Source organism: Ricinus communis, chromosome 1, assembly GCF_019578655.1.
Source record: "Ricinus communis isolate WT05 ecotype wild-type chromosome 1, ASM1957865v1, whole genome shotgun sequence".
In the NCBI taxonomy this organism is placed as follows: Eukaryota; Viridiplantae; Streptophyta; class Magnoliopsida; order Malpighiales; family Euphorbiaceae; genus Ricinus; species Ricinus communis.
In genome coordinates, this window is record NC_063256.1 from 19,916,890 (window position 1) to 19,930,479 (window position 13,590).

The window sequence follows — 13,590 nt, forward strand, 5'->3', positions numbered from 1 at the left end:
TTGTTTTTTTACATTTTTCTCTCTTAGCTAAAATTACCTGAAAATAGACAATTAAGCTGAAGTGAGGTATAAACATTTATTTTCACCTTATTATATATAGAAAATATATCATTAAAGCTTCAAAATACCCTAAATATCTATATATAATTTGAACCTATCAAATATCCCCACACTTAAACCTTTATTTGTTCTCAAGTAAATAGCAACTTAGGAATTGACCTTTGCAAAAATAATGAAGAACATTCATACTCAACTTTAAGATATTACTCAAAGAATCTCACTAATACAAAGATTGTGACAGCCTGGCCTAGAAAAGCGATCCGACGAGGGCGGAAAGTGGATGTCGGGGCAAATATATAATCTTTGGACAAGGAGCGGCTTCTGGCAGACTTCTAGGATGGTAGCACTCTAAGGTACGGAGGTATATGAATGAATTGAATTGCATATTGAAATAAGGCGGGGAATGGTTGATAACATATATATAAAGAGTTAGAACTAATCACATGAGGTGCTTTTTGGTATTTGGCTGTGGAGTTGTAGGAACTCCAAAGTTAAATGTGCTTGGTTCAGAGAAATTCCAGGATGGGGGATCTCTTGGGAAGTTCTCGAACCCACCAAAGGGACAAAACCGTGAGGTCAGTAGGTGCCAAAGCGGACAATATCTCATGTGATATGGTTCTGGGTCATTATAAAGATCATGTCAACCTAACAACACTTGAATCATAATAATTGTCTTTAAAAATGTAAACTCAAGCATCCAATCATTTACACCTGTTTCACAATAAATAGCCTAACTTATTTTCGAAGGATACAACTATGATGCATAATCCAAATTGTCATAACCCTATTAAAAAAGGCAAAACTTTCATTCATAACAAGAGGTTAATATGTATTTATATATTTTTTACATCGCTTGCTTTTCAAGCTCTTATATTTTTTTCTTTTCTTTACACCCCTTGGATTTTAATCTTTGATACTTAGGTGTTTCTTTCTTTCTTGAGGTGCTATGTCTTTTTATGTAAATACAAATATGTGTGATGAATGCATCTTGTTACTTAATAACACATACATCAAGATGCTTTGCATACTCATAATTTCAATTGCCTTTTTACGAGAAAATCATTGGTCATGAAAATTTATGGTTACTAAGCAACTAAAATTAGTGGAATAGAATTATTAAACTTAGAGTTTTTATTTGTCCATATCATATCTCATAAACTTAGGCAAGCCAATTTAATAACAAGAAAATCATAATCTAAATCATACACTTCTAACGACACCCAACTCAAATTTGTCAAATTACTTATCATATGCAAATGATGAGTACTTGATCATTTAAGTGCATATAAACTCATGAGTTCGCATATTCATATCAAAAACTAACTCAAGAGTTCAAGAAACTTGGTATAATAGCATTCTTTTATTGACTCTTATAAAGAATAATAAAAAGTTGAGTAGAAAAATTTAAGATTTCAAAAATTAACCAAAGTTGCTAATTCTCATGGCATAGAAAATATAATTAAAGAAACATTCTATTTCCTTCCCCACACTTAAATTTGACATTGTCCTCAATATCATTGCATATATAAAAATAAAGAACAAGAAAGGAGAAAAAAGATAGAATACTCCCTAAGAGTTTTGCAATGCATAGTAAGCCATGAACTTGAATTTCAATCTCCACCATCCAATCCTTAGAAGCACACATGAACATATATCATTGATAAATACAAAATAGAAAGAAACAAAATAATTTAAGTTAGTTTCATCAATAAAAATAATTTTAAAGAGACTATAAAAATTAAATTCTAAGGAAATTAAAAAGAAATTTTAAATTAACTAAATATAAATCCTAGAATAAATCCTAAAATAAAGTCCTGAATCAATGATATGACTATATATATGAAGGAGATGATTATGTATTTTAGAAGCAAAGAGGAAAGGAGATGTTTTATTTGGTGGTTTAGATCTTAAGAATAGTATTTTAACTTAAAAAGGATTTAATTTTTGTATATGGGTCAATTACCTTTTATGTTCTTAATTAAAATATTTATTTTTAAGTCAAAATTGGTCAAAGAAGTGTTGGGGTCAAATGTGCTGTGACCTGGCGGGGGTGCCACGACCTAGCGGCTCACCATGGCAGCATCGTCTGGTCTCCTCGTGGAGTTTTCCGCTAGTTGGCGGGAGGCGTCATCCCTTCTCCTTGCGTCTGTTGCACTCGTGACTTCCCTGCAAGCTCGTTGATGGCTTGTGTCGAGTGGCCCGTGACTTGGCGGCTGCTCCGCGACCTCGCGGCTTGCGTGAATGATTTTTTTTTAAAGTTAAATACTTGTAACTAACTTTTATACATTTCTAAGGGCAAATAATCAAATAAAAATATAAATTTGAAGAAAAAGAATAACTCTATAAGACTAAGAATAAATAATATTACTAAATAAAATTTAACTAAGTCCTAACTAATGATAAACATATTAAGAACTAAATTTTAATCCTATGGAGAAATTAGACATGCCTAAAGTCAATAATTCTCAATTGATATTTTCTTAATAATCAACGAATACTCAACACATGCCTTTCTCTTCTTTCTGATGGGTAACATTCAAACCTAAGGTCGATTTACAAAACCTCACACTTAACAGCTTCAGAGAGCAACAATAAAAGTATTAGCATCAATTAATATAGACTAAATGTTGTCTAGTCTTCTAGGGTAGGGAATGTCATACCTCACCAATAAAGAAAAAAGAAATAATTCAGAGATGACCACCGGATTTCCCAAACCAAAATCATCTAAGTTTGAAAAAACACTAGAAACCTTTTCGATATCAACCATTACTAACAATCTTTCTCTCCAACACAACAAAAACTAAAATGGATAAAATTGAACAAAGAATGGATATTAAAATCAATATGAAAGCCCCATTACCATTTTAAGTGATAAGTGAAAATAATGTAATGGGCATTAAATTCTTATGTTTGGTTACCTATTTAAGATTTATGTAATGCAATATAATATATGTAAATTTATTAATTTATTTTTAATTTCTTGAAACAATTGTAAATATACACTATTAATATAATACAAAATCAAGACTTAATATTAAAAGATAAATTTTAATTGTTAAATAATTCTTTATAATCTATAAAATAAAAAATTATTTTAAAAATACCATAACACCATTATATAAATATTATAAATAATTTTTATTTATAATCAATTAACAGCATGACTCCATATGCAAAATATTATTATCCTAAGAAAATAATAATAATAGTAAAATTAAACGTCTAAAGAATAACATACAAAAGTATTTTAATATATTAATTTTTCTCATTTCTTACTGTTGAATACTTCATATTAAAAGATTCTTTAAGAGCTGTAGGTCGATGTCATTCTATCCAATCATTTAAGTGATATCTCTGCCCTATATATGGTGCGAGGAATCCTTCAGAGTTAGTGTAGCCAACATCAACGAGATAATAATGTCCTATATAATGTTATAATAATTATTAGTTTAATGTATAATTTTATACCTAAAATTTGAATCATGTATCTTAAACAATATGTACTCACCATAAGGAATTTTCAAACCATTTCTCCTAGTTATAGCATCTTGAAACACTCGGGCATCTGCAGCTGATCCCTCCTAACTAGGTAATACATAGATAAATTGCATGCCTTGTGAACAAATTTCAAGTAAATTAGTAGCAATTTTTCCTTTTCGTGACGGATATCTAGGCCTATCTTCTTTAGGCACATGGACTTGAATATATGTGCCATCTACAACTCCAAGACAATTCTTAAAAAAAAGAGGATGAATGTGAGTTAATCATTGACTTTTCCTTAAGAGGCAACATAATAAATACAAGGATCATATAATAGTACCTTAAACCAATTCCATCTCAAATTTATTGAGTTGGTAGGAATAGTGTCGGTGGTGATTCGGACGCACACTCAAGTATTTTTAGCTACTACAATATTGTAAGGGCTTTCAACCTAATCAAGAACATGCTAACTAGTTATTAAGACTAGTGCAGAGATGGAAGTCGTCACCCGGGTAATCATCAAGACACTTTTACTAATGAGTAGCATTTCTCAAATCCCAGAAAGAAGCTTACGCCACAAAATTCAGAGATAGATCTAAAAGCCAACTTCCTTATTTGTGTATATTAGTTTTTAATTTTATTGTTTAATGAACTATTTCCTATAAACAAAAGCAGTTCATACATAGGTATAATAAATAATACACCTAGTTTACTTAGGTCTACCCATTTTATTTAAGCCTAACCTATAACCAGTTATTAGTCTAATTTACTAATTAATTATGTATATTTAAAATGAAAACGACCCTCTATTTTTCTTTAGAATACCTTTTCCTTTTTACTAAGCGCAATTAAAATTCCTGGGGAGTTATACATTTGTGTATTGATAAGGCTATTCACTATTTCTTGAAGCTCGAGACTCTCTTTCGAAAGCCACAGAAAGATCATTCCTAAAAGAACTTAAAAAAAAATCACATAATCTCTCCATTCAACTTTAGCAGACCTTTCTAATCCATGGTACCAATTTACAGCAAGTCCTTCTAAGGACAAAACAAATAGTTTCATAATTTAAAGATCTCCAGTCTCATCAAACTTGTTCATCTCGAGCATTATGAACATAAAAAATACCTTGTCTTCCAAGAGAGGACCAGTTCATCAAAATCGTAGATCAAATCTAGACCCTTATCTTTTAGCATGTCTTGCATCTTGTGCACCCATGCACTTAGGCCATTCATTGCTTCGTCAGCAACAAGAGTAGTTTCCTTTTTAGCATTGTTAGTATTTACTCATCATAATTCTAAAAGTCTCTAGGCACCCCTTTTCCTTTATCAGTAACATTAGTAATATCAGCAGCAATTGTAGTAGCAATAGTTTCAATAGCTAAATCAATAATAGGATCCTAAATAGAGGGATTGGTACTGCAGGGGTAGCTAGAGCAGCTTGGTTTGCAGAAATCCTAATCAAAAGTTGTCGGAGCTCTTTTTGGACGACTCTTCTGAGGTCGTCAATGACAAAAGCCTTGATATCTCAACATCCTGTTCATGTGCCATTTCAATCTCGGTCTTAATTGCAGGTAATTGAATTCTTAGCATCTCTAGGTTCTCTAGTATTATTATGACCTTTGGCACAAAAGAGGCTCTTTCTAGCCTACAAGTCTTTTATCTCTTCCAAGCCAAAGGCAAATCTATATGGCTTCAAAACAAGGAGTTAGTGTGCTGCATGACATGTTAGATGCATGATATGCATGAGATGCATGTTAGAAATCAAACATCAAAGAAAGAAAAAATTCACAGAGTATACAACAACTCCTTCTAACCCTATTCCTCCTATACATGGTTCATAATGAGTATCTTTTCCTAAGATTCTTAGTCTAGGCTTTACTATAAACAGAGGATAGTAAAAACCAATGCCCATGGCAAAGCTCTCAAAAAAGTAAACAAATAAGGTGGTATTTTCAAGTATAAAAGCAAAACCTACATGTAGGCCTTCCAAGATGTGGGCTTCATACCTTCATAAAGAAAAATACATCAGGTAGTAGCAATCAGGTACCTAGTGGAGATTACTATTGTCATTACCGTGGAATAAGTCTTAGGTTAGGGAAAAGTCTCGCATAATAGATACCCTTCGTTGGCTCGTCTCCCTACTCAAGGGTCCATGAGATGAAAGAAATTTACTTGATTGTGAGTGATGGTTAGCTAGTATCATAATTCTAAGATTCGTGTAGAACCAAAGAACTACTAGCCAATGCCATCAGGGCTATAGGGACCAGAGTAATGGGAATTGATATTGAAATATAAGAAAAGATGCAATGGAAGCAAAAAAAAAAAAATCTTTCAATTCTCACGAAGGATTTCATTGATGTAAAGTAGTAATAACATACAAAACAAGCAAAAGTTGAAGAAGGCTTACAAAGAGAGTATGTCGCCAATTCCAAGGAGTGCTTCTAGCTTTGTTGATTCTTGATTCTTCAAGAATGATTGATGCACTTTAAAGTTACTTAAATGACCAGCCTCTTTTGGTGATCCATACAAGATTCTAAGCAAATATCTCTTAAACAACTTTTAAGAGATTGAAAAGAGATATAGAATGAATGCTAGTTCCAAGCAAGGGGAATGAATCAAGTAATCTTATTGATTGATTCATCTAGGATATTCTTCTCAAAAAATATTTTTCCACTGAAGACATCAACCTATGCCGCCCCATGCCTCTTTTTTTATTATATGAACTTTTAATCAAAGTCCTTAAAGCTATGTTTGGTAGAGCGCAATGGGATGAAATGAAATCAATTAAGTAATGTAATCAAAGAAGTAATAGAATGTAATGTATTCTTCATTCTGCTCTTTTAACTAATGAAAACAATTCATTTTTCTTTTCTAATCAGAATGAATAAGAAATTATCATTTTACGATTATTATTATTATTAAAGAGCAGAGCTAATATTTCTTTACATATAAAAATATAAGTTAAAAAGAGTTAAAATATTTTTTTTTATCACTTAAAACTAACTGGATCTTATATCATTATACTATACGATAAACGGAATTAATTCCACCATTAGCTTCACAAACAAATTCTTTTTAAATCATTTCTAGTTTCGCTTGGCAGGCATTTGGATTAAAATTGATTTGGTAAATTCATGATCCGACTCATCGGCTCCCATCTCATTTTTACTTCATTGTAATTTCTTATTTTTTCTAATGTATAATGATTATTACGAACGTACATTTTTGGTGATCGGATCAATCCACTCTTACACTGCAAGTCTATATCTATTACTTAAATATTTGATTTCAGTGGCACTATATGTTTTAGATAATGTTGGATTTAAAAATATACTAGAAAAATAAACACATTGTATCAATTGTTCTTATATTTCTATATAATAATTGAATTCACGCTTGATTTTTATAATTAAATTGATTGAATAATATTAATTAAACAAATATTTATAGTTTTCTGAACTGAAATTATTTTCATAAATAATTTTTAAATTCATAAAACCAACTTGATTTATCCACCGGAACCACACGACAGTCGTGAACATCCAATAATGAAGAGTTTTGGTCGCTCCAATGGTGCAGCATTAATAAAATCCACACAACCTTTGGAGTAGGTACCACAAATAAATTCAAAACAATTAGAAGTCAACCATAATATATTATTGATTAATGATTCTAAAATATAAAAAATTGATCCTGAAAAAATCTATAGTTTGTACGGCCAAGATGATTTGATAAACGTTACAAGACATGAGAAATTTGCTAACATGACCAACTTGATGTAAGCATTATTCCACTCTTAATCCTTTGTAAGGGAAGACATAGATAGAAGGGAGAAAGTAATTAAGAGAAAAACTGGAACATAAAAAATTCTCTTATTAAATTAATAAATTAATAAGAAAATATAAAGTTACATTAATTTAAATGTGTAAAAGCTAAAAATATTTATCAAAAATTCTCTTCTGGACCCTTTTTTCTAAAAGTTCTTTTTTTTTTTTTTTGACAAAATAGATGTTTTCTGAGAGTTATCCAGGGCAAAGAAATGAGAACTTCCGCACAAAGCCCTTTGGAAGTACATTATATTTTCGTCAATGTCAATGGCAAAACCAAAAGGATGAATAATTAGACCAGGGCAATGCCCAGAGAACTATTCCTACCGTAGGACCCAATAAAAAACAGCATCACAAGATGAACTTTGAATGGTAGATCAGTGTGTATATAATCCAAAAGCTAATCACTTGGGAGTGCAACCAAAATCCATGGCCATATTGGCTCAAATATATGAACACAAAAATCATTCTCACCAACTGAACTAATTAAACTTCTCAGTATAGCACTAAAATGGCAAAACTAATTGCTCCTCCTCGAAGATTTTGCCACTTTAAACTTTAGAATTTAATCTATGTCGCTGCTGTTGACTCATAGCACTCAGAAAAGACAAATATATAAAATAAAAAATAAAAAAATTGATGCAGTTGCCAAGACAAGAAAAATATAAAATGCCTAACACTCACAGCTTGAAGTGAGAAACTCAGGTTTACATTGATGTGTGATATCTGACTCCTGCATAAGACTATAAATCAGCAAATATTAATAAATAAGCTATGAAAGTAATTAGCATTTTAGACAGACTGTCTTCTCCCCCTCCAGAATTTGGTTTCACAAAAACTCTCATGTCTCAACCAGCTAAAAGCTGTAATTGCCAGGTCGATCAGTGATCAAAAGATACCTGCACTCGCTGAATCTAAATAGTCCAGCAAGAATATTAATTCACATCTCTAACCCATTCATAAGTAATGAAAATGTGAAATAACAACCTCAGGGAAACAGAATGGTAAAATGAACATCTACTTCCATTCAAATTGAGGAGAACAATTATGAATATTCTAGTGCAGAAAGGTAACAGAAGATCGTAGACATATATCAGAACCACAAAACTCAGCTAACCCAACTAAACAAAACTTCAATTAGCAGCCTTTTCTGAAATATCTGATCTGAGATATGAAAGCAAGCAGGAGCTAGTTCAGAACCAGAAAATATGGACTCAACATGACAGGCTATAACATATCTTTGTACAAGAAAATACTTTCTTAAAAAAAAAGTCCTAATTATATGAAAATGGATAGCAGGGATCCCATTTAGGTTGAGGGTGCTGCATTTCAATGCAAAAGAACCAGCATCAAATCTGAATATTAAGTACAATACTTAGAAATAAAATACTATTAAGAGATTTCTCATGGTGTGGCGCAGAGTAGAATGTCTAGGGTTTATTTAGCTCTTTCTGTTCAACCAAAAACGAATAGAAGAAGAAAATGCAAAGTTCACTGGCATTAATAAATACTAAAAGTGCCAGGAAGTACCAGGAATCAGAAGCATAACTATTTTAGTCTGATTAGAGAACAGAAGAACAAGCATGTCCATTTGATTCATAGACAGAACATTGCACCAAATAATACCTTCCTTCAAGAGGATATGAGCAAGTTGATTTCATATGAGCAAAGCCCTAAACTCCATGAACGATTTCAAAATGGTGTACATATATTCGAGAATCTTTAACGCAAAGGTAATACAAATGCTTTAGTTCTCATTCCCAAATTCTGAAGACCAGCTAAAAACAGTAAATGTAAGGCTACCAAATCGCAAACAAACTGCCCGACCTATCAGGAACTTTCATCATAAATGAAAATATTTTAAACATTATAATTGCAATGAACTGAAGCACCATAATAATAACCTTGCTTCAGCAGTAGGGAACTTGCGAAGATATATCTGTTCGTTCTTTATTCACATCATCATAGATCATGCAATGAATCCACACTAATAAAAGAGAATTAGAAGTAAACTAACATTGATTAGATAATTTTCATTTCATCTAATTCCAGTATACAAGTAAAATAAACTACAAAACAAAATTTTTTCTTCAATATATAGTTCCAAGATCACAAAATTGCCTGAAGTCTGAACAGATCCATTAATTATGCAAAACGGCTAAGCCTATCAATGAAGAAAAGTTCAAAAGCAACACTCACAATCAAATGGGCAAAGTGGAGTCCCTCCAACATTGGAGCTGTTAATACCCAATTCCTCCTCTGTATAAATAGTGAACCCATCCTCCGTCTTCTTTCGAGGTTTAGAAGGTGGATCCATAAATCTTCCCTCATCATCTTGTATATTCTTCTTCTTATTTTTCTTCTTCATCCATTTCGGTTTCTCAGCTTCTTTATTTTCATCAGCCTTGTCATTCTTTTGTTGTTCAGGTTTCTTCCTCTTCTTTCCAGCAAAGATTTCATCAATCTCGTTACTTGGTTCTTTCTTCGGCGTTGAAGAGGGCTTTTTGGGTTCTACAATAGTTGGCTCATCTGCTGTTGGCTTAGTTGCCTTCGAAGATTTCTTTTTGGGCATTTTGAAACTACATAAGATTCCAACTAACGAATCAATTAAACGGCAACAATAACGTATAAATTAAACTTCTCTTGGTAATTGCAAATTTATGCACATGTAAAATTAACCCAAAACATTTACAAATGCAACCAATTTTTTGCTAGAAAGTATAGAAACGAGGAAAGTTAAAATCGAGTTTTATATTAGAAAAATGAGAATATTACATCAAGTTGGTCTAACAACTAAACAATGCCATGGAATAGTGAAGGAGCTAGGGTTCTTAGAAATCAAAACTTCACTGGCAGCTAAAACTTGAATTATCGACATCTAAACATAAGAACAAGCTAAATAAAGCCAGAAACTCAGAATCAAACAACAATTCGATAAGAAAAGAAGTCTCCTTATATTAAAAAATTAAACAGAAAAAATTCAAATATTCCGGACACACACCTGTGTACAGAGGCCAAAGAGACTACCGACTGTGGTGATAATATGACTTTTAGAGGCCGCCGGAGATGCGAAGTACGTTTTCCTTTTGTATTTTGTGTTTGTAGAAACCAGATAAAGTCTAAAGAAGTGAGAAAACGACACCGGTTTTTGGACGGACTGCTGATTATTTGACGCCCTAATTAGTAATTTTCTTTTGCGAGCGAAAGGTAAACATAAAACAATGTAAAATGAGGTTTATTTAGTTGATTAATTTAACATTCGTTGAAGCCAGTACATCTTTATATTTTTAATAATTATTTTAATATTTTTACCTTTTAATTCTAGATTTTTATGTTTTGAATAATTATTTTAATTTTTATATTAGTTTTAACTCTATTAAAATAAATATAGTAGGTATTATTTGAATCCGTATCCGCATGTCAAGTCCTTGACGGGCTGAGGATGGGAATGGCTAAACCCGCCAAAGCCTGCACCGTTTCATTTCTAATACTATAATGTGAAAGAAAATTTAGAAATTTAAAGACATTATCGAACTTTTGCTGAAAGAAAAAAAACCAGCATTCTCACTCAATTTAAGACACTCCTCATAAGACTTAGGAGTTCCTTTGGAAAGTGTCAAGTATAAATCCATTGGAAAAAACATAGGAGACTTTTCCATTGCTATGCAGATAAAGTGGCACACCCAAAAAGGGAAGAAACTAAGATTTGGATTAACAATTTGATACTTCCACATATTAAAAACTTGTCTTATATTTCTAAAGATCCAATTATATATATTAAATTATGAAATAAAACATTCTTCACATGTGCTAAAATAAAAAATTTATTTTAATATGTATTTTTATTTTTCACATATGATATAAAATTTTAAACTTTTGTGTAATTCTATAATTCTTAATATTGATTTATCAATTAATAAATTATATTTCTAATTAAATAATAATTCTAATCTTAAAAAATATCATTTTAATTATATTTTAAATATAATATTAACTAGCAAATCCAGGGGCAGGGTCCATTCCGTCGGATAAAATCTTCAGCAAGAAACTAGACTGTAATGAATAAGAACAAAGAATAACTATTCAAAACACACACATAAACTAATAGCAGATTGGAGATCAATGTCCTTTTCTTCCTGTAAGTAGAGTGCCATTACAAGAAATGCCCGCCAGCAGAAAAGGGGGTTCAAAATAACAAGGATCAAATCATTCTGTCATGACTGTACAACAAGGTCCGATCCGTTTCTTGTTAAGAAAACAGAGAACGTGTTCTTCATTTATCAAAATCTATAAGACCACCAGAAATATTGCTCGTCCTGCACAGACCATCATTTCCATGAAAAAGGATATACGAAAAAAGCAGTACACAGAATACACAACAAATACTTTCAAATGGATATTGGCATGCACAAACGAGACTTTTTACATGAAACTAGCTATCCCACCTACTTAAGGTGTGACCCTTCTATGTAGTTCCGACACTTAAATCCCATCAACCATTTAACGGAACAGATTGAGAAGGCCGACTATAAACTATAGCAAAGGGGTCATAATGTACTTCTATCAATAAAACTTTTGATGCAAGGATAATTTACTAACTTAATAATGTGATTGCAGAATATAAAGGAGTTTATGTGCATAATTTACTATTGTTCTTTAATTAAAAAGTACAGATTTAAGAACCTTTATAATGTGATTCTATTTGCTTTGGTTTTCGGATCAATAACACATATGTTGGTAGTAGTCTCACTAGAAGTGACAGAATCAAGCAGATCTAATATCATGACATAAAGAGTCATCAAGAAGTAAGCAGGTATTCATTTCAAATCCTTCCATATTCTAATAGATATAATTGATTGCTGGGGGATAAAATGGTTTCATTAAATACAATGCATTGGCTAATTATATCAGAATGCTAATGACCTAAAGTATGTGCGAGAATGTTGCCTTAGAAACTGCATCTATATACTAAATCTTTGATCAAGCCTCCTAAAATTTGCACCACATAATGACGAGTAAAAACCTAAACTTTAAACCACCCAAAGATAGCAGATGACACTTACTTGTGGTTCGAAGGATTGGGCCTGAGTTCACAAACAATCGTTGAAACAACGTCCCTCTTCAGCTGTTCACCATAGATAGGAAAAGGTGTCATTGAAATTATATTAAACAAACTGGAGCGAAAATATCACCGAACTTTATCTTTCACCGTCTTACCAGCGTGGCTTCACCTTTAAAGCCAATATAGTGTATGCGACTTGTGTCACCACCAAAACTATCAGGAAAGTGCAGTGTGATGCTTGACACACTTCGAAATTTAGCATATCTGTTTAGAAGAATATTGACGATCATACCAACAATTATTGGTAACAAAGAAATGATACCTGCCAACTTGACATGACCAGTTGCTACCAAATGTGCCAACTATTTATGTGACGCAGTCATAATGGTTTAGATGGATATACTTACCTTGTCTGTTACTCTAACACTCCTTGCAAATTCTCAACCAAGTCCCACTCCTTGAAGCAAAAGGTTCAACTATTTCAGATGAGTTAAAACTGCTAAAATTTATCTATAACACCCCAAAAGACTCAGATGAAATAGTACCTGAACAGGTTGCATGCTTTGAGCATCTGAGAAGTCTATGCTATCTCGATTAATGAATCTATCATATTTTCCAAAGAACAAATCTTAGTTAAGAAAAAGGAGAAAAACATAATAAGATTGATAATAATGACAAAGCCAGAAATGCAAGCTAGCCTAAGTAGTAAGACCTCAACAGTGCTGCACCCGATATCTTGTATTGGCCGTGAGCTGGACTTCATAGAAGCACCGTCGTCTTAAACAAGTAGGCGCAATTGAAGAAATGAATATGCTCTCATAAATATGAAGAATAAACTTACGCTTTCATCTTCGATGGACTTGTTCCATCGGCATCACCAACAATTGAAATGCTTTTTGATCTTAACATCAGGTGAGAATCTATTAGTATAAAAAATAAGATATCACCATACTAGTTTCTATAATGGTATACATCAAACTTCATATATCGAATAAAGCATCAAGTTGATGCTTGCTCCTAAATCTAATATAGCTTTTGTAACATTTTTGTCACCTGTTGTAATATCAATGTTGAAGCTACCAGGATCCTTCATCTTAAAGGGCAATTGATGTTGAAATACTACACTTGCTACTTGTACTTTTTCATTGTTCGCATATCGCAT

General features: G+C 32.0%; 1 protein-coding gene and 1 pseudogene across 1 annotated transcript; both read right to left on the bottom strand.

The window, feature by feature from the left end:
* Window positions 1–9,374: 9,374 nt before the first annotated feature.
* Window positions 9,375–10,559, bottom strand: LOC8271850 (uncharacterized protein C6G9.01c). The gene is made up of 2 exons (XM_025159622.2): window positions 10,368–10,559; window positions 9,375–9,945 (listed from the first exon to the last, which is right to left on the bottom strand). Exon 2 carries the CDS (start codon window positions 9,936–9,938, stop codon window positions 9,549–9,551), a length of 390 nt encoding a protein of 129 aa, XP_025015390.1. The 5' UTR covers window positions 9,939–9,945; window positions 10,368–10,559; the 3' UTR covers window positions 9,375–9,548.
* Window positions 10,560–11,583: 1,024 nt separating this feature from the next.
* Window positions 11,584–13,590, bottom strand: LOC107262285 (annotated as a pseudogene).

What these genes read in the sequence shown, in the direction of transcription:
- LOC8271850 (XM_025159622.2), bottom strand. Translation starts at nt 9,938, where the DNA reads ATGCCCAAAAAGAAATCTTCGAAGGCAACTAAGCCAACAGCAGATGAG.